Source organism: Triplophysa dalaica, chromosome 18 (assembly GCF_015846415.1).
Source record: "Triplophysa dalaica isolate WHDGS20190420 chromosome 18, ASM1584641v1, whole genome shotgun sequence".
NCBI classification, from domain to species: Eukaryota; Metazoa; Chordata; class Actinopteri; order Cypriniformes; family Nemacheilidae; genus Triplophysa; species Triplophysa dalaica.
Window position 1 is genome coordinate 4,166,830 of NC_079559.1, and position 22,846 is coordinate 4,189,675.

General features: G+C 37.7%; 1 protein-coding gene across 1 annotated transcript in view; it reads right to left on the reverse strand.

Annotated features, from left to right (window-relative positions):
* Window positions 1-22,846, reverse strand: part of fibcd1a (fibrinogen C domain containing 1a) — a 94,309-nt gene that overhangs the window by 3,088 nt on the left and 68,375 nt on the right. Inside the window, exon 6 of the mRNA XM_056730076.1 lies at window positions 5,877-6,056. Within this exon, the coding sequence (XP_056586054.1) occupies window positions 5,877-6,056 (180 nt within the window). The remainder of the gene's footprint in view (window positions 1-5,876; window positions 6,057-22,846) is intronic.

Genomic DNA, 22,846 nt, shown 5'->3' on the forward strand with positions numbered 1-22,846 from the left:
TGCTATGGTGTTCTGAATGGTTGCATGAGCGTCCTGTGTGGTTGCTAGGATGTTCTGGGTAGTTGTGTATTGTTGCTATGTAGTTGTGTTCTATGTGACTGCTAGGATATTATGGGAGGTTGTTTGTTGTCGCTATGCATTTGCTATGAAGTTATGGGTGTATTCGTCAGTCTTTGCAAAATATGTATTCCACTTAGAAAAGTAATAGGACACCTCTCCTGAAAAATAGCAATAATGCACTGAATTTTAATATTCTTCTAAATGTTTAACCTTAAGCACTGCATAAGCATTTACAATAACAGTGTTGAAAGTAATGGCTACAGGCTCATGTGCTGGACTGGAAACATATTACAAATCACAATCATCTCTGTATGCTTACAGTCGGATATGCCAGTTGTTGTGGGGAGAGACAGAGAAACTGCAGAGCGGCTGTGCATCTAATGTGGCCTTATTAAGCTGTGTGATGTATGTCTCACAGATGTAATGTTGCAGTGCAGCTAGGCTAATCTAATCCCAGTTTTCTGCCTCCGTTCACTCAGGATGCGCTGGGTCTGCACCACCGACAGGATCAGCTTTTTATTGCCAGGCTTGCAGTAAAACCCTCCTGCCTTCTACAGCTCTAATTCTGCTTTGCTGCAACATGCATCCTGATAGGCGTTTTATTGGTGATCCAATTGATGCTGTTATGTCATGTCGTAAAGTTTGTTCCACATCAGAAACCCGTTTCGGGCATCTAGTACATTCATCATCGCGATCCGCAAGATAAGGAATTGGCGAAATGACGGCTGGGTAAAATGACAGCACCTGGAGTCTTAAAGGAGATCAAAATGAACAGCTGTGGAGATGGAATTGTCAGAAATCAACCCGTCTGGAAAATGGACCTTAAATTAGCGACAGTGCCGTCAGAAGCTCGCTGTACATGCATTTTCAAGATAAATCAAGTTTATGATGGTAGATGGATTTAATGGAACAGTTCATTCAAAAAAATTTTTATTTACTGACCCTGAAGTTGTTTCAAATTTGTTTACAGTTCTTTGTTCTGATGAGGACAGAGAAAGATATTTGAAAGAATGCTTGTATTTCAAACAGTCCTCGGCCTCCATTGACTACCATAGTATTGCTTTGTAAATTTCATTTTTCTGTTTAACACAAAAGAAGATATTTTGAAGAATGTCGAAAAATAGGCTTGTTGCGATAGTCGGTGTCACTGGTTTATTTATTTAACATAAAAGTTTTTCGTTTCGTATTCCCTTTCTTATTCGTTTCTTATTTATTTGTTTTTGCACAGTGTGTGCCGCGATTACTGGTTTTGTTAATACAGGCAACTTATTTAACGTAAAGGTTTTAAAAAAAAATTGTATTTATTTTTTCCTTGATTTTTTGGGCAGAGTTCCCCTTTAAGAAAGATATTGACCCACCATTAATTCAAGCAATTGCCGTTCCCGAATTGCCGCTAATTCATCATCTTCGATCACCCTTAAGCAAACCCCTCACTCCCGGTGTCAACGGTATTACCGGTTCTGCGGCACTTATGACTACCATTGCCATTTTAATAGGTTTTAATAGGAAAAGTAAACTTCTCATACCTGGAATTAAAATAAATGTAGATTGCTTAGGTAAAATAATCTAGATTTCATATATTTAATAAATAGTTCATATTAAAATGTTTGATAATATTGACTTTTGCAAGCATGCATCACAGACTTTTATGAAACGTCTTGGGACAGACCTGCTAAAGAGGGCGCTACAAGTCATTAAGTATGTGCATGAATGCGTAATGGAGTTAATACAGACAACACCGCAACATCACAAAGAAATTATACACCCCTCTAACTTGGATAAGCGTTGTTAAAAAATAATCAAACGCTCGCATGCAATTTCGGTTCGTACGGCGGTCTCCCTAATGGCGGTGAAAACATTTCTGTACGGATGCAAAACTGTCATTAGCACACTTTGAAGTTGCCAGTGTATTAGTACTCAACGTGTTTACAGAGATCAGGGCATCATGGGTGTAAAAACTCATCTCAGGTAATTATATCTTATCAAAGCTCACTGCTGCGGCTCAGCTCTACTTCTCGACGCTATCACACAGGCCTTTTAATAAACGACTGCATGCTCTCCTTATATCCACCGAAGGCAGTTTTCATATGAAACTTCTGAAATAATTTCTTTATGAGGTTGTTTAGAATGTGACATTTGTAATGTTCTTATTTTATTTACTTAAATACTCAAATGTATAACAACAGGATGCCACAGAAGTAACAACTTACAAATATTTTGTATAGAAAATGTTTCATTTAATATTTCTTCATTTGAAAAAAATATTTAATAAGAATATATTCACATATCTTTTATATATATTATATATATATTTATTTATATATTCACATTTTTTTCACTCCCGCCAACACAACACACCTCCACAAGTCCACAAATCCGATTATTCAAATCACAAACTAAGATACTCATGCACTCACGTTTTTTGCTACAATTACTGCAGTAAATATGCTGCAAAACACACTTTGGTTTAAGTTGGTCATGTGCTGGTCATGTGCTCGTTTAAGATGGTCCTAAGCTGGTTTAAACTGGTTTTAAACCAGCTCATGACCAGCTTAAACCAGCAAATGATCATCTTAGACCACCACAAAACAGCTACCATGCTTCAAAACCTACCTAACCAGCATGTGCTGTTTTTTCAACAGGGAGATAAAGTGAGAATATATAAAAGCCGGTTGTTTGTTGAACTTTAAGCTACCTGCCGCATTCAATTGTTTTCACTGCTGATTTCGTGACCACAATGTGCCTTTCATTCGTAACCTTGTGTCACAATTTTTCCTTTCTAATTTCTGTGATGGTTGGACTCTGAGGACCGTCTTGCAATTTGTCTGACAAACCATTATTAAAGGTGTCAAAGATGTCTCACAATCTTGCCCTCCAGAAGCAACAGTTTGGCCCTGAGAACTTCTGCGTCACATGCCTGATTTCTTTTGTCTTTCTTCGTTTGGTTTGTTTCAGACTTGTTTCTTCTCTGATATCTCTCTTTAAAAGAGCCGGTTAAACCAAAATGGGAGGCTTTCGTGACTGTCAGTCCACATCTGTTAGATCTTGGAATAATAAGGTTCTATCTGCATTCTGAGCAGTCTTAAGATATTCTTGCATTCCATTTGACGATAAACCTTGTTGGTTTCTAAAAAAATACCCAGAATGTAAACAATGTGAAGAAAAAAAGAATGTAATGTAAATACATTGTCACAGAAAAAGAATATGCGATTACCTCAATTTTGACAAAAATATGATAAAACCTTAATTCCAAGGTGATGATTTGTCCTCTTCCAGAGGAACAAACCACAAATATTTATGAATCATACAAATAAGCCTTCTATACAAATTCCCATTAAAATTCTTTCCAAGATAAGAATGCCCATCGCTCTTAAAACAACCTGTCATCACGGTTCACAAACTTTGATGCAAAAAATGACAACAAGACAAACAATATGGCACTCATCAAGCGGCCTCCCGCTATTTTCAAAACTGCTTCAATCCATTACGCAAGAATAAGCTGTGCAGCTGAATTTTTGGCATTATATTTGGACAAATAAAACTTGGATGGGCTTGTTTCTTAAAATGGGAACCAGCTCACCTCAATTTGATGTTTGTTTTTATGCATTTGGCACATGCCTCTATCCAAAGCGAATGACAGGACATTTAAGGTAAACATTTGGCATTGAACCTAGAACTCTGGTGTTGGATGTATACGATACAGTAATGCTTTAAACAATGCCGCATGCGTTTTAAACACGCATCAATCACAGCACGGCCACAAGAGTCCAAAAGCAAATGTAATTGATAAGGCTGGGAATCAATGTAGCGTGATTTCTCCAGCACAGTCTGGCTAATTAGATGCGTGGAGGCAGTATTCTCCTCTTGATTTATGTTAATAGGTGTGTTTGTTTATGTCTCCAATAATAAGCGGAGTGTCTGGTTTATTGGGATGCCAAAGATGTATTCTACGGCTTCATTATCTGTGCCCTTTCCGGCAGGCGGCGAAGGTCACGCCTGCGTCCGGCCCCAGCGAGGAGGGCAGTGCTCAGGGAAAGACACCTGAGAATAATGGAGTGCGGGACCCAATTAACGTTAAAAAGAGGCCCCGGCGACAGCACAGGTGAAGCATAGAGAATTGCTCATCACTTTGCCTCCGCACAGACGATAACCTGCGGACCCGTTGCTTAGCTTGCCACAGGAATATATATCTGAACGGGCCAGGAAACTTTAAATTAGTCTTGCGATCCTCCTGATAGATTATATTCTTGGCTGATCTTTTTGTTTTGCTGGGTGCGGTTCAGGGCAGTAAGTTTGGTGCGTGTGTGTGAGCGTTGATGCGGTCTTGGTTTTAACACAAAAACTTGCAAGCTTTGCTAAATGCTAAGTTTATTTTGTGATTAAATATTATAGTAATGTATTGCTTAGATGAATTTTTGACAACCAAATATTTTTTGACATTCAGATGGGTTTAAGGCCTGTTCACACTAAGGACAATAATGATTTAAATGATGCAAAATAAATAAAACATTCTAAATTTAAGAAAACAGCAAACGCTGCAACAGAACTACTGTATGATACTGTATGACTGTATAAACACTATAGAAACCATCACAGAAATTATAATGGTTTTCATTAAAATAACAATATGACACATTCCATTTTCCATTAATACCATTACAAAATTTCATTCTGTAGTGTGTTTTGGACATTATTCCAGTATGATTAAATGGTGTTCTATTGGTTTACATCTGCCTGATAACATCCCACCAATAGCATTCATTGCATACCAGTAAACACCATCAAAAGTTTCCATAAAAAAAAAAAAAATCTCATTATAACCATTCAATAGTTTTGTTTTCAGCAGGGTTAGTATGAATCACCCTTTAAATTTGCTGGTTGTCTTGGTTTGACTGTAATGGTGGCTTCACACATTATGCGGCAGTTGCGATTGTCTAGTTCATTTTCAAAGGGAAATATGCGGTAAGTGGCAAAACGTGGGCCGTTTCGTTAACGGACCGTAGGCGGTGCTTGTGCATCCAAAATCATGCAACTTCAATGGGCACAGCACTTTGCGACAGGCGCAGCTGAAGATAAAATATTTTATCTTTTTGTGAATGGCAGCCACATCGGCTTAAAGAAATTGCTGCCGCGCAGCAATTCCACCGCTCGCCGCGTACTGTGTTAATATCCCGTAAATCAAGAAACAAATACACTGTCTGTGTGCAGAAAGCATAACCTGGCCAGTTTAATTTATTGTGCATTAAAGATATAAAATGACCTTAAAAATAAAATAACAAAATGATATTTGTGAAAGTATTGTAATACATTTTTATACATTTTGCTGCATGAAATTCTTAAAACAATGTTTGTGAGAATATTGGACAAGTTAACTTACAAAAACAAGTTTCAAGGATCATATTTTTTAGGATATTTTCATGTTTTATTGTGTTTTATTGTGTGTGTCAGATGTAGCTTTTGAGTTATTATTACTAAATCAAAACAACCAACTGCAGTTTGATTGATATTAAAATGATTTGGAATGCATAATACAAAAACAAAAAAAAATTCATGCTGAGAAAGGTAACTCTTCATTTAATTTAATTTACTCACCCGCGTACCAATGCTACAAACATTAATGCAGCTCCATTACTGTGTTTCTCAATATCTTATATCATAGATATAATGAGCTTACAAAGCCATACTCTCTATAACCTATCTACTCTCTGCAATAAATGTAACAATTCTTATACTAAAAACATGGGGCCCGCTCCACACAGCAGGTTAACGCTAGCACAGGCACTCTTAGACAAAGACAGACGAAAGCGTGCACGTACCTGCAGTGCCCGAGTAGTCAGAGAGGCTCAGCGGGTAGCCGTCCTCATCCGGATCAACCGAGAACAAACCAACTCCAAAAGAACCGTAATGAGCAAAAGAAGTGCTGTTCTCAAAGTCCTCCAGGTCAATCCTCAACTCATAGTTGGCTTGGATGGTGAGTGCATGGATCCGTTTCGTGCCTGTAAAAGATTTAGATGAACTTTATAACAAGGGCTTGAATAAACATGCGGGCAGGAATGTATACGTTGCAAAAACAGAAAGGGCAACATTGGCATATTGTATGATGGTTTACTGATGTAGGGATGCGTAATTTCATAAATGATAAAATCCTTTTTCTATTTCTGTTAAACGTATAGAGAAAATATATTTAATTTATTAGGTGAAGATCCTACAATACAAATCATAAATGTCGCAACTGATGTAATATTGTAACGGTCCAGTGTGCGTGTCAAAGAGGCAGAGCTATTAAAGACATAACATCTCATTCTTGACTGGGCTCGTCTTGAAGGACTCCCAGGGATCAATATCCCAACAGGACACCCCAATTCCAGTAAATTCTGCTCTTAATATTCCACCCGGTCTTCACCGAGAGGTGGAGAGGCGCTTGACAGGAAACTAATGTGCTTGCCTACAAAATGAATTCCCATTGTAGCCCGTTCACTGGCATATGTCTTGCACCCTCAGGACAGAAAATCAATACAGTTGAGTTTTGCTAGTCCTAAACGTATCTTGCTGCCGGTCTTCAGTTACTGTGGACCGCAACACACGTTTGGCTTGGGCGTTAGGTGCAGGAACTTTAGCTTCATGTGGCCATATTTACAATACAGAGCATGTGTCGCTTAAAAAACAGCATGATGTGTGCAAAAGATGTCAATGGGCCATTGGATATCTACAGGGATTTCAAGAGCTGAGATTTGGAATAAACAAAAAGAGCTTAATGAGGTTGTATTAAATATAAAACACTCTAAGCCAGTGACTCTTAAAGGGGTAGTACGTCAAAATTGTTTGATACTGTCACCAGGTATCACCTTCATGTGGTTCAAAACCTGTATGTGACTCATTCTTCTGTGGAACACAAAAGAAGATCTTTTGAGAAATGTTTTTGTTGATACAATGGAAGACAAAGGGGGTCAATGTTGTTTGGCTGCCAAAGATCTTTAAGATATCTTCTTTTGTGTTCTGCAGAAGAAAGAAAGTCATACAGGTTTGGAATAACACAAGGGGGAATAAATGGTGACAGAATTTTAATTTTGGATAAACTATCCCTTATACTGGTTTGGTCAAACCACAGTAACAAACTTTTTTATTATACAGAAAATGCCTGATACATTTATGCCAAGGGATGGAATGGATGTATGAAATTTGTAGACACCAACAACAGATATAGAAACCTCACAAAAAATAACTTTCTTACCTCTGACTTTTCTTGCTTTCCAGTAAAAATGTCAGAAAAAAAACGTGAATCAAGATGCATTTTCTTGATGACCTAAAATGACCTAAGAAAATAACTCTTGTTTTTGGGTAAACAATATGAAATTTCAGTGAATTAGTGCTTAAAACAAGCAAAAAAATCTGCCAATGGGGTAAGAAAAATAATCTTCACAAATTCACTGAAATTTCATATTTTTTTGCTAAAAACAAGACATCATTTTTCTCGTCAGTTTGCTCATTAAGAAAATGCTTCTTGATTCAAGAATGTTTAAACATTTTTACTTTGAAAACGAGAAATATTCTAAGCAACAAAGTCATTTTTTTGCAGTGCATTTACTCCTTCCTGTCGAAAGTTGATAAGCCTCTTTATAAGCATGGTTAGTTGCATGTTTTTTTCTGCAAAACCATTTCACGACAACAGACTTGCAATGCATGCAAACCAAAGAGATCAAACAGATTTCAGATCCACTTTGAAAACTCAAGGTTTGTAAGAAAGTTTTGCTATTTAAGAATGACATGCAAACTGTCCCTTTTAACAACCGATATTACTGAAATATGTGTCTTGAATAACACATCTCTCTATGTTCTAGACTCTATAATCTTCAAACAAAAAATGTGTCTGTCCTCAGAATCCTTGATAGGCCAATCTGAACACTTTAAGATCCTTTCTGCCTACAAATCATTCCCTTAGTGCACTGGAAGGCCATATTTGGAAACCTGGAATGTTAAACTTACACAAGCTTCAAAAGGGGGCGTGTCTAGTGCATCCAGCATCTAACATGTCTATCATCACATCTATATAAGCCCAAGACCCAGCGAAAGAAAACAACCGTTTGAATCTAATGCTGCAGAGAGAAGCAGAGATTTCATTCCCTGCGGCCCTACAGAATAGACCAACATTTGTTCAGAAGATATTGGCATAATGGCAGGGATGGTTATGATGGCTCTGAATGGAAGTGGACTGGTGTTGTACAGCTTCAGCGGCAGTGGAGCACGACATCAGGGTCTATTAAGCACGAACACCCTTCTAATGGCCTCGGCGCAGAGTAAATGGATGGGCCATTTGCACTCGAAGGTCATTTCAGTTTCAACCCAGGGACCAACAAATGCTACACAGCTGAGGCACAGAGGTGCAATACATCAGGACTGGCACGTTATGGACGGCAGGCTGTCCGGGCAGTTTTACATGTAAAGACTAATGTGCGAATGATCAGTCTATGCTTTAATGGGTCCCCATTCAACCGATACAAGAACTGTGCTCTGGGTGATATGATCTAAAATCTGTACTTGAAAACATTTTACCCACTTTTATTTCACAATGAGTGCCGTAGTCTAGCCAGTTTTGGTCTCTTTATGACGGAGTTCGAGTCTTTACTATGGTTTGGGTCAATGCTACTGTAGATGTAAAATCCGGGATGGGAATCCAAAACAGATGGGAACTGGGGGAACAGGAATGATTTGAAAAGTGGAGAGGACACATTACATTTATGTTACATTTATCCATTTGGGTTTTATCCAAAGCAATTTGCAACTCTCCATGAATCGAACCCATGACTGTTGGCAGGGGCGTCACTAGGCCGTTTTTAGGAGACTTCAGCCCCCCTAAACTTCTGCCCAGCCCCCCCCTAAAATATTATTAGATTAATTAATTTGTAAAAACTAATTTGAAACAGCGGCGCTGCGTCAAGTTTCGAATCCTCCCCTGATCTAAATCTGCATGGATTCAGCGCGTTATTCAATACGCAGGGGCGCTGAGCGGAGCGAAAATCAGAGAGTACAAGATGTTTGTGTGCATTTATTCATAGATTGCTATGGTATGACATCTGCACCGGTGCAGTTCTTGTAATTGCAGTTTACATAATGTTATTGGACCAATACACGGTTCGGTTTCTCATCCAATACCTGTACGTCTTCTCTGCGTTCACCTTCAGCCCTTATCACAGTGTGATAGTTGTTTTTTCTTCAAACAAAAATTAAGGGATTAACACCCATGAAAACATACTTTAGAAAACGATCATGATTTATTTTAATTTACTTTTTAAAATTTAAAACATATTATTGTGTATCTCGGCATTACAATATGCAGCCATGCACAGAAAAATACACACATTATTGTCTGAAAGCAGAGAAACATCATGTGGAGTTATTTTGTTTTGTTTTATTAAACACATTTTTTGTATTAAGTAATAATGAATCATTAGTGTATCATGATGATACATTAGAGTAAGAGTAGAGTAAAGGGATTTGTGTTTTATTTTAAGTAATTGATTTATAGAAGTGGCAAATTGATAATTCCTGTTGTTACTTTTAATGAATATAAATAAATATAGAACAGATTAAACATATTGCCAATAGACAATTACATTAATACATGTTTTGTCTATATTCTTAATGAATATTAGCTGGTTAGTTAAATGATTTGAAATGAAATACATTTTCAGGGGGTGACTTGATGTATAACCAACTGTATTGTTGATTATAAAGGCTAAAAAGCTAAAAAAAATAATAATTTATATTTCAATGTAGGGGGGGCACGGTGGCTTAGTGGATTTCACGTTCGCCTCACACCTCCAGGGTTGGGGGTTCGATTCCCGCTTCCGACTTGTGTGTGTGGAGTTTGCATGTTCTCCCCGTGCCTCGGGGGTTTCCTCCGGGTACTCCGGTTTCCTCCCCTGGTCCAAAGACATGCATGGTAGGTTGATTGGCATCTCTGGAAAAAATTGTCCGTAGGGTGTGAGTGCGTGAGTGAGTGAATGAGTGAGTGTGTGTGCCCTGCGATGGGTTGGCACTCCATCCAGGTTGTATCCTGCCTTGATGCCCGATGACTCCTGAGATAGGCGCAGGCTCCCTGTGACCCGAGGTAGTTCGGATAAGAGGTAGAAAATGGAATGGAATGGAATTTCAATGTAGATGGATATACAACATTTTTTCATGTCGTACGGGAGTAGGTCTGCAAATGAGCAACAGTCAGGTGAGAATAGAACGTAGACAGCCTCTCACACACAATACCACTGTGTTCCCAAGATGCAGTCATTGAACCCTTATGTTTTTTTAATTGTCAGCCAATTTCCACGTACATTTCATAAGAAACAGCAGTGGTATCGTCAAAGGATAAACATGAATGTCCTGACATTATTGTCACTCAACAAGAAATTATAAATTGTCTTTCAGTCAACTGAACTGAAACAAATGTTTTGGTTTCTCAGAAAAGTCAGTGCAAAAAGAGAATGAAGTGGAGACAGAGCAGATTGAAGAAGGCACAACAGAGAAAAGGCAAGATCATGATCCAGGTAAGAGAGTGAACAGAGATGTTTTGGAGAATTTGTCTGGTAAGTTAATAAATACAAACGAAGTCAAGATATCTCTAGTTACCAAACTCCTATTTGTACGTGATTGTCACGGTACAGGGACAGAGAGAGCATGAAGAAGAGGATGACATGAGTCAGGAGAGAGAGGACAGACATACAAAGAAAGAAATGTCAGATGAAGCACAGACAACAGTTGCACCTTTAGATCAGTTTGACTGAGGTGAAAAGGACACAGGCCCAAAACAGGCAAAATTACACTATTATCCCCAGGAGAACTTTGGCTTACAAAAACGATCATTCCAGCCAAACTGGTTTCAAACTTTTGCTTGGCTTGAGTACTCACAGAAGACAGATTCTGCCTACTGCTTTGCTTGCCGTGTTTTTGGTAATAACTTGAAGTATGATGTATTTGTGAGTAGTGGATACAAAAACTGGAAAAAGGCACTTAAAGCATTTCACAAACACGAGGAGACTCAATCACACAATGATTGTATTGTCTCCTGGTAAAGTTACAAGGCTAGTGCATTACAGGGAAATGTTATACAGCAGATTGAAGCAGCAAATGCTGATGAAATTAGACAAAGAAGGGAGTATATGCGACGTGTTGCGGCTGTGACCTGCATGTTGGGGAAGCAAGGGCTACCATTAAGGGGTCATGATGAAACAGCAGAAAGTCATAATAAGGATAACTTCTTGGAATGCATGGGGCTTTTGCAGAAGTTTGATCCTTTCTTGCAGCATTACACACCCCCATCAAACAGCACCTACCTCTACCCTGTCAGTCAGAATGAAAGAGTAGAGTGTTGCTTGAAAGAGGTGACAGCAACTTTTATTAAAGAAATGCCTGAGTCAAAAATGTTTGCCATTATGGCAGACGAGGCCAGAGATGGACACACTGAACAGCTAGCAGTTTGTGTGAGGTATGTCACTGAGGGAACAGTTAAAGAGAGATTCCTGTCCCTGACAGAGCTGAGAAGTTTCGACGCAAAGTCAATAACAGAAGCATTACAGGGAAAATTACAAGAAGAAGGAATTGCTCAATTGAAGTGTGTTGCTCAGACATACGATGGAGCAGCAGTTATGAGTGGAGCAGCTGGAGGTGTTCAGTCTCTTTTCAGGGAGAGGCACCCTGAGGCTACATATGTTCACTGTTATGCCCATGAGTTGAATCTTGTATTGTGCCACACCTGCAGAGGGATTACGGAGGCCGCAGAGTTCTTTAGCCTGCTGGAAAGTCTGCATTCATTTTTTTTGTGTATCCCTGGTCAGCCACCACAAGTTTAAAGAAGCTCAAACAAAATTAGGATTGCAACCATGTGAACTGTGTAATGCTGTTGAAGAGGCGGGCTTAACGCACCTGTCAGTCACCGTAGGGAGTCTGCGGAAGGAGATAAAAGAAAGACGTGGCCACGATCCAGGGAAATTATCCTTACCTTTTATGGGTTTCTGTGCATCTTTGAGTGATTGTAAGTTTACGTTTTATTCATGGACAAACCCTTCATAGTTATAGTATTGGGTTTTATATTTCATTTGGTGTTTTGCCGCTGTTATGACGTTAGTGTATCCCGCAGTGCTAAGGCTATGCTAGCGCATTCGGTTCAGTTTGCAATTATGATAGCTAATTTGTATTGTCACCCGATGACAAGTTTATGCATGTGATGTAATTTAATTTACTTATTGTTTATTGTAGAACCACACACATCGTAAAACCCATACCAGAACTTAATAAACCCCTTTTTTGGAACTTGATCCGTGAGTACCTCTTGTGTTCTGACCAACATACAAAAAGGAAGGCTGGAGACATTTAAACCTCCTTAGAACTACAATCCTTAATCAACTACTATTCAATAGGTGCAGATGTCCAACTGGTGCAGCTGACCTTCCCTAAGCAGTGGCATACAAAGATGCTGTGTGTGACTCCTTAAAGCAGAAACGTAGTGATCCCACTGCTGCAGATATATATGCTAGAGCAAAGGCAGTGTGTGAAGATAATCACATTGTAGTTGAGGAGAAACTTTCTACCCAGAGACAGAAGGAAAAAAGGATGGAGGATTTTGTTGTTGAAACAACGTATGGTGCACATAGGAGAATCAGCACAGATGCCGAACAAGCCAAAACAAAGTTACTATATCAATGTCTGGATAGAATGATAACTGAACTGGAGAACCGTTTTTCTGCTGTAAATGCCGCATTGCTTCAAGGTATTAAAGCATGTAGTCCAGTGTCCGAAAACTTCCTGTCTGAGCCATATTTAGAAGAACTAGCACATAACTACAACATTCATTTGAAGACAGAGGAAGTCATGGTAGCAAGGCACTTTTTGATTCATAAAAAGCAAGCTGGTGCAGCTCCACAGGACATGGTTTCACTTTATAACCTGCTGGATTCTGAAATGTTTCCATCACTGAAATCTGTCATCCAGGTTGCCCTCACTGTACCTGTTATGAGCTGTTCGTGTGAGAGGTCTTTCAGTACTCTTCGTCGTCTCCGCAACTGGCTAAGGAGAACAATGGGTCAGAGCAGGCTCCTTCAACTGGCAGTTATGGCCATTGAGAAAGATGTAGTTGAGCAATTGGACCATGATAAAATTATCAACAGGTTTGCTACTCTTAAGGAGAGAAGACACAGGTTGATGATCCCAATGAAAGACCAGTAACTTGGGCTGCAAAAACTTGTCCTTGTGTTTCACAAGCTACTTCATGTTCACTTGTTTTTCATTCCTTTTGATAGTTAACCACAGACCCCACTTAATCCATTGTTCAGCCTCATACCTGTGTTGTTTATATTGCTGATATGGACAGTCAAAGTTTATGGCTTTTATGTTATTTTCTGGTAAAAATGTATTTTATTTTGTCAGAAAAGTTCCTTATCTATGGTTTCAATGTGAGCATAGAATTGCAAACAGTAAAATGTTGTGTTTGTACTGGAAACGTGTGTACTTGTGTTTGTACAGTGAATAATGAATCAGGAAGTTTTCATTGTAAAAAAAATCTACATTCCACACTTTTCTAGTGACTAGTCACATCTAAATGTTTCCATTTTTTTACAGTGTTGTTGTCTCAGTCAGTACTCCTACTCCCATATATGAAATACAGGGAATACAATGACATAGTGGATAGCAATAAGGTTTGTAGTATACAAAACCCTACCCTAATAGTCAAATAATATTTTTTTAATCATACCCTTATTAGGGGCCGAGCCCCCCTAAAAAGAAAATCCTAGAATCGCCCCTGATCGTTGGTAGTTGGTAGCACAATGCTCTCCGAAATTGAGCTACAGGAACACTATAACATGAACCATTCAGACCTTATCAGACATTCTTTCTTGGAAGCCACAGTAATGTACTGGCCATGAGATGGACACGTAGTTTTAAGAATATGTATGAGTTTGACTCCAAAGGCATGTGAAGTGTTCTCAGGGTAACTTTATATAGCTGCCAGCGTTGACACAAAGCCAGTTTGATCTGGTTTTGGGATGCATTGATCTACTCTTAAACGGCGGTGCGAAAAAACCCTGCAGGGTGGAGTTTATCTGACATTCGCCACACAGCAAACACAAACCCCTCGAATGGTTATTTCTGTGGCAAAATATGGTACTAAATAAAAAAAAATAAATTGGTGATGTGGTTTAGAAAAGTAGCTTGATGTTCCCAAGGGGGAATTGAATAAATAAAGATGTTTCTATTCAAACACTTACTTTGCATCATAATGGACGGTGTTTTGTTTGATCCGCAATAACCTTGTTCTTGTAAAACAAATCTTGGCCTTGTTTTTACTCACACAAAAAGAACGATTTATGTACCTTTTTCACAAACCAAAAATCCCTTTAGAAAAAAGAAAAATGTTTTTGAAAAATTAAGTGTTGTTTAACAATATATGTGCTTTTCCTATATGAACCGATGTATCACATACCACATATTTCTGGTCTTTGTCTACACAAAACACTGAAACACTTAAAATACAACAGCTTTTTAAGAAAGGAGGACCCCTTTACTCACATACAGTCACACAAAGAATACTTTGTGCATGTATTGAACAATATTATATATCAAAATTAAAATAATAAAACATTTAAATTAATAAAAACACCCTTAGGTTATTTAACAAAATCATAGCATTTTGAAAAAAAAGACAAATGGTTGACTGTTGAGAGAGTTTTCAATTCGTTCCTACAGAAGTCGAGCGGCACATTCTCGAGGTGCATCAGAGGATCCACAGGGAGGAAAATGTACTGACATGCCTCAAAGCTATAGCAGTCTGCGTCATGAGTGGAATTGGTTTTCAATTTTACAAGGAATCACAAGAGAATGTGTAGCGAATCTAGCTATTTTTTACAAATGAATAAGATATACTGATTTTCCATATTTTGATTTGCTCCAGACTGTTTATTGAGTCGTCCAAGAACTTCTTTTGGATTTTATTTTAGTCTTTTGCATTTAAGTGCATTCGTATCATCACCTTATATACCTCTTGGGGAACTCTTAGGCCAATTTGGAAACAACTGATGTAGGGGAATGTCTTTTGGCTATTGAAATGAAAATGTACTCATCTCCAAGCCAAAAATGTAACATTTGCTGACATCAAACACAGATGCAACGTAAGTACAGTAGTTACGTTTAAATTGTGAGCTTCCTCTGAATTTACATGATTACATACAGGGCTTTAATGTAGTCTCGAGAGATTCTTTCAACCCAAGAAACAATCATTTTTAATAGATGCAGTACATTAAACAGTGAACATGTTTCTCTGAATCAATTCAAAGTGCTTACAGTAGGTGTAGGTGGTGCGTTACATTAAAAGTGCCATTTAACTTTAAATGACTTTGTATCCGGCATAAACCATTTCATTTATAAAAAAATATGTAAACAGTTGGATTAAAGAAATGATTCATTTAAAAAACAACTCCTATCATCATTTATACAGTGTTATGTTTTTCTTCAGATAAAACACACAAGCTTGTGTTTCTATTTTTCAATGCCACATGAATGCAGATGGCGATATACTGCAACGCTCTATTCTTTGTGCAGAAAAAATTATAATGCAAGTTGATATCGCATAAAAGAAAGAAAATAATAATTCCATAAAGAATCTTTGGCATCCTAAGGACGTGTAACATCAAAGTTCTTTAGATCATAAAAGATTTAAAAAAAATAGTTCTTGAACCATTGGCTAAATGGTTCTTTAGAAAACTAAAACTGCTTTTTCTCTAGCATCTCTGTGAAGAACCGTTCGTTGCATTTTTTGTAAGAGTGGGCTGGTCTGAAACCACATGAGAGTGCAAAAACAAATGACGTTTATTTTGGTAAAATATTCCTTTAAGAAATGGCCAACACAAACCGTTTTCCGAAAAACTCCTAAATTATTCAATGTTTTGATTATCCTGATGCATCTTAAAAAGAAACCAATTTCAATTAAAATTGAAGGATGATGATCATGAAATGGAAGGCTCTCACACTGAGCTGTGCCAGTGGAGGACGGAACTCTCTCTGTCTGTCAGGCTACGCTCATTTTCCCCTCGTGCAACCTTCCTCTGCTATTAATTTTTAATCAATGTGCTCCATCTGTGTTTCAGCGAGGCCTTCGCCTCTCCCCGCAACCGTTCTGTGATGCGTCTCGCATGGGCGCCCCTGCACTCTGCTGTAGTGAGACACGAGAAGTGCAAGAGAGAGGTTTAAGCTTTGTGCATGGGCTTCCCAACAACGTTTCCTCTTATGTTTGTTATCATTGAGCAACATTTTTATTTGAGAAACTGAGCAGATAAGCCAATAGTACCAACCTGTGCTATTTGAAAAGAACAACACAATGAGAAAGCAATGGATGATGACAACACTGTTTTAGCAAAGCTAATTTATTGCTGACAGTGTTATTGAACTGAATATCGATCATTATTTTCCTGTTTTCATGTGTTCTTCTTTTTGACTTGTATAAAAGCTATACTGACTGCAAACCCATTTGCTGCAGTTATGAATGTAAAATTTCTGATCTTCCATGGTACTTTGTTCCACAAATCAATCACTGCAATGTTTCAGTTCCATACTAAAAATCAATGGACGGTTGAAACGATGCCTATTAATTTAACTCTGATTTAAAAAATCAATTTGAGCTCTCCATTTGCGACTCTTTTATGTCTTTTCTGCAGAATCAGAACATCAGAAGATCTGGGAACACTGCAGAGGGAACACTGCACAGGTAAACACCCAAATTCACCTTTCTCCAGATGTGAATGTACCACCCCCTGTGCGCCCGAGGTCGTGGCGTAGAGGTCTTTGAACACCTGCCAGTGGATTGACACAGCATCTTCAGTTCACTGCGGGATGAATCATCATCACACCCAACACGCCTGTCCCTTCCCCGGCTCTCCCACATCAAAGCGCGTACACAGGCTAATTTTCGCGACACTCGTCTGCATAAGAAACGCCGGGTGAGAGCTCTGTCTGTGCCATGCTTTCTTGGAAAATTCCATTTTCAGACACTAAGCTCAATTATATGCAAATCAAGAAAAATAGATTTAATTAGGCCTGATGCTGCTCTTCTTTTTCAGTTTTACATTTTCAGTGCAGAAAAGCAGACTCTGAGCATAGTGTGAGGGTAAAACAAGTGCAGGGGAATAATGTGATATCTATAAAGAGAAGGCATGGATTGAATATTTAATATATAGACTTACTCATTTTTTATTTCCATTTTAGATGAATCAAAACTACGTTATATTTTAGCATATTTAAAGCAGACGCTCTTTGAGTAGAATTTGCTAAATCATTCTCTTGGCATTTTAGCTTCTTGAGGTCCCACCCTGGGAAGCTTTTTTAAAAGAATTAAAGGAGTTCACTTCTATTTAGGGCTCTAATTGGCTGCTTATTCATCCATTATAAAAATACATATTTTTAATAAAATCTTTGTTTTCTAAAGAAAGAAACTGATATGTTGGCACAATTATACTTTTGTCTACCAATTTTCTGTAAATCTGACTCCCAAAAAAGACATTTTGGAGGCACATTCTTCTCAAACTTTTCAAAAAATAATAATATTATATTGTATTATATTATACTATATTATATAGAACTTAACAAGATGGTTAAAATAACAAAGCAGAAAAATCATTTTTGATACTAAAATAACATTTTTGAGCCAGATTTTTTATTTCATGCATCATATTGCATCTATATTTTATCTTAACAGTAATGTTGTTTTTATTATATTACATTTCAATTCACAGACACAGAATTTTCTTTTTAAGTGTAAAAACTGAAAATGTTTTTTATCGAATGCAGCGAACAATGTAAAAGTACTGGTTTAAGTATTGAATTTAAACTGATCCTAGATCAACAGTTATAAGCCACTTTACCTTTGAGCAACAATCAGAAATGTTATCTACAGTTTATGTATACTTTATGCACCCACATCATGTCTGTGGCCTGAGGAAGCCAAAGCTGTCCTAGCCTTACACAAGCTCCGCCCATCTGTCTGTGGCTCGGGCACAGACCTCCAGATGGGATGGAGGGACACTAACACCTCTGTGGCTATAACGGCCATGAATCTCAGAGCTATAGAGACACAAAGGCTGAAAAACATCTGCTAAAGGTGTTCAACCTAGGGCTGAACATCTGTACACAGAGCGTTTGCTATGCATCTGTAAGTACACCGATGCAGTTGTTTTAGTACTGATAAGAACATATGGAGACCTCCCTCCAGAGTTGATCATGGAAACCGTGTTTTCAGAAGCTGTAGAACAAAAAGACTGGCTTTAATATTACTGGCCATTCAAACAGTCTTGACCGATCCAATTAAAGACAATCATAATGAGTTCTGTGGCACCAGTGAAGGGTAATCGCCTATGACTGCCTTTAATGTGATACACCAAATTAAATGAACATTTCATTAGAACGACTTCTCATTGCCACGCTCACTAAAACACGTACACCTCATGAAGCGATTCTAACTGATGTTTTTTTTTCCAGCAATTTCCATCTCCTATCTCCTTTACAATGTAATCGTATTTAACATACACGGGCAATGGCTGTGATGTCCAACTTTGAAAAACAACATCGTTGCTTTTCAAATATACAAATATATTATTGAAGATGTATCAAAAGCTTACATTTAAGGTGTCTTGGCAAGAAATTATAGAAACTTTTCACTGATTCAAAGAGAATGGCTATAGAATATATTACCACTTGAGTAGGTGAATAAATATTAACAATAACAAATAAAACTGTAGTTATGGTTAGCTTTATCTCAGCAAGCTTACAGTTTTTCTATGCATTCTACACGTTTTCCTGATATGCTGTTGTTTGCCTTTTTGTTTTGTCACATCATTTTGTCCAATAAAAACGTTCCCTTTAAGGCGTTATGTCCCTTTTGTACCATGCACCTCATATTATATTGGTGTATTGTACAAATACGAAGCCCCCAATCACAGCACATGAAATCTAAACGTGTCACTAGCACACGCTTTATCATGGCTTTAAAAGTGATTTATTCTATTTTCGGACGTGATAACAGAACATGTTTGAACTAGCACTGATAAAGATGGAGGAACACGACTATTGCCAAATCCATCATGATCTGAATCTCATGTGGGGACCGACACAACACATAACAATTCACGAACATTTCATGTGTGTCCACATCACATTGTTGGGATACTACGGTGCACAGGAGCAATCTTTTCACTCGTCCCACTATACATAAACCATCTTACCCAATGCGTTTCTAAAGGTCTAATTGGATCTAATGTGCTACAGAAGAGCAGCTGGACATTTTCTTGCATTTTACTGCAGGTCCCAGAGAGAGTCGGCCGAAGCGGCTTTAATTTCCCACACCAATGAACGACCACTACTTGTATTATACACACAGTTCCCGTGTGTTTTTTAGCACAAAATTAATCAGTGTTGGGCAATAACGTTGCCACAAACAAGAGATATTTAGCTTTTAAGTAGCGTTCAGTAAAGACGGTGACGTTTGCCTCTCCAGCCATCTCTGTTTACAACATACAATTGGAGGTTACTTTACGAACTTATAGTGGGTTGAAGACAAATGTTGTCAAACTGACATCAAATCTGACAAGAAGGGATAAACCTGTTGGGTCAGAAAGGAACGAACACAACCGTTGTTTTAAATGAACCCAGAGAAAGTCAATATTTGACCCAACAATGAGTTAAACAACCAAGCATTTGGGGTTGAAATAACCCAGGTTCATTTTCAATCAAATATTTTGGTCCGTCTCTTTTTGACCCAGTAGAAAAATCATTATTATTTAAAAGCTTACCATTGTTTTTCAGGGAAATATATAAGGAAAGACGTCAATGTACTTTGTTAACAAAAACAAAGTTATGGACTGCAGCTTTGAGTGTCAACACAACAAACAATAGCCTAAATATTGCCTCACAATATTTAAGAAAGGAAATAATGTGTCTGGTATTTTCTGTAAGCTGTTAAAAATCATAACTCTGGCCGACTGATTCCAATAGATCTGAATTTTTCTCTGCAATTCAGTTTCGAAGATAAACTTTATTAAAATTCCAGGCAGCTTAAAAGAATAGTTCACGCAAACATGAAAAGTATTTCATCATTTACTCACCCTTAGGTTGTTCTAAACCTGTATAAATGTCTTTGTTCTGCCGAACACAAAGGAATATATTCGGAAGAATGTCAGTAACCAAACAGATCTACTAGCGATGAGAACTACTTGAGCAATTCATAAAATTATAATCTCGCTTTTCTGTTTATATCCCGAATTATGAGATGTTGATAGCAGTTCAGTTAGCGCTGTGAAATTAGCTTAAGTACTTTCACAGATAGCATCAGGAAAGCTCTGCGTTGCCGTCAGCCGAAATCTTATCAGGGAAATCACCGTCCTATCAGCGTGCTGACCCGCTTTCATGTCTACAGCTCATCGCCCGACTACTTCTCTGAAACGCTTGACAAGACACACATTACAGCTCATTACCGAATTCAGGTTTGCCTAAATGAATAAACACCACGTGACAGACAAATATGTGGAATATCTTGAAGGTTACAGACACAAATTATCAAAATAATGTCTTCTATTAGCAATATTAAGAATTCATTAGAGCGTTGCTAACACTTTAAATGGATCATGTTTTACACTCACAAGATTTACATGTTTTCATATGCTCCAGAATATAACGCAAACTTTGGTCAGATTCAATTTGAATAAGATTTCCGTGGGACATCAGTATAAACTCACAGAAAGAAAAAATACATTTGATCTTTTAGACTTTTAAGAGATTTCGATTTTTGACTAGTTGTGTTATAGTTTCTATGGAAATTGTAATACAAACTGAAATGTTTCACATTTATTTTTCTCCATGTCCAAATAATTAATCTGGCCAGATGTATACATGAAAAATATAAACATATTTCCTATATACATTTCTTTACTTTTCTTTAAGCTGTTTGCAATGAATTAGCAAATCCTAAAGCTCCAATATCATCGCATTAAAGGAAAAATAAAGAATGCAAAAGATAAGCTAGGACAGAAGGAGATTAGAGGAGTTTCAATTTTACCTTCCATTTCCTTCATTAAACTCAAGGCCATCCGTGCATGGGGCACTAGCACTATACGGTTAACCCGTGGTGAAAGAAAAGTAGTCAGTCTAAAACAATCCGAATGGCGATTAACGGAATGCTTTGTGGATGCTGAGCAAGGCCATGTTTTATTCAGAGCCTCAGGAGGGCTATACTCACAGATAAATCACGGATAAAGACCCGGTGAAAATTGCCAATATTTTCATAGTGCCAAACAAGTCAGTGGGGACCACGTTGATTTGATATCCATCTCTCTCGCTGCATAGATTCATTTCACCAGGCCTTAGACACACTGCACCGCGCTGAATGGAAGGAGGGAATGTTTACTTCTTCAAAGACCTTCCTTATTTATTCTGTCTATCCTTTATTTTCATCCCTCCGAGTTATCTGGGAACTCACCTATGGACCTATAAGGCTATTATGCCACTCGCTTAGAAATGTGAACGCCAGGCCGTTCTCCATTACCATACGTGACACGTGTGAAAATGCCACAAGTCTCTCAGGTAATCCATGAGGAACAACATGCATTCGCATACAAATCTCACATGTACCTCACATATTCCTCACGTTTTTTTGTGTCCGAAATAGAAAATCATATTTAAAACATTTTTCACTAGTGTTCAATGGTCACATTTTGAATATGTAAAGACAGTCATTGTATTATTATTCTAGTTGATTTTGTTCTATACATATTCTTTTATCTAAGCAGAAGTGATGAGGAACAACTTGCTAAATCTAGAAATGCTACTAACATCGTTTTATCAGCACTGTGACAGTATCTGTTTTAAAAATAGTAAATCTCCTCCAGTAACAAGCTGTTTTATCAGACAAGAAACAGTGCAGTGGGACAAACCCAACGTCTCTGTTTTTGACACACTGACTGTATTGTGCAGTCTTACAAGCAAATGAAGAATCCTTATACCCCAATGGTCCTCTTAAAAGCCTCTGCGTGAATAAATATTGTTTACTTATTTGTGTTTTTATTAGCTGTACTTTGTATACATTTATGTGACCGAGTTTGGTGCTCTCACCCTAACGGAGATTCTCACTGGTTCTCAGGGGAGGTTAAACCTTAACAGAATGTTCTTCACATCATGTAGGGTGATTTTATTTAGAAAACATGAAATCACAAGAAAATAATGTAGCTTGGTTTTCACATACTGGGTCACATGTATATTCCCCCTACAATGAAGTCTATGTGTACTGTGAGTATTAATTTTGATTTAAAAAACACATAAACATACATGCACATGTATTTAAGAAATATAAAAATGAATAAGTGTTAATATCACATTTAAATTATTGGTAAATAAAAATAAATACATCTAAATATTAACTAAATATGTACACATGCATATATTCTGTTAACACAAACTTTTATCCTTGATGTGATTATTTATGATTAATAATTTGACAGCCATAAAATAAACAAACAAAGAAATATATATATGTATTAGGGGTGTGACGAGATCTCGCAAGATCCAATGTGTCTCGCGAGATCCAATTGGTCTCGCAAGAACAAAATTTCCTTATGCAATTGGCATGATGAAGTGCTGGGCTCGAAATTGCAACCATTTTAGTCGCATATGCTCCCTAAATTGAACCTGTGCCACATCAAAATATATTTGGGAGCATTTGTGTGAGTGCGTGGTGCGACCTGTTTTCATTACTGCACAGAACACG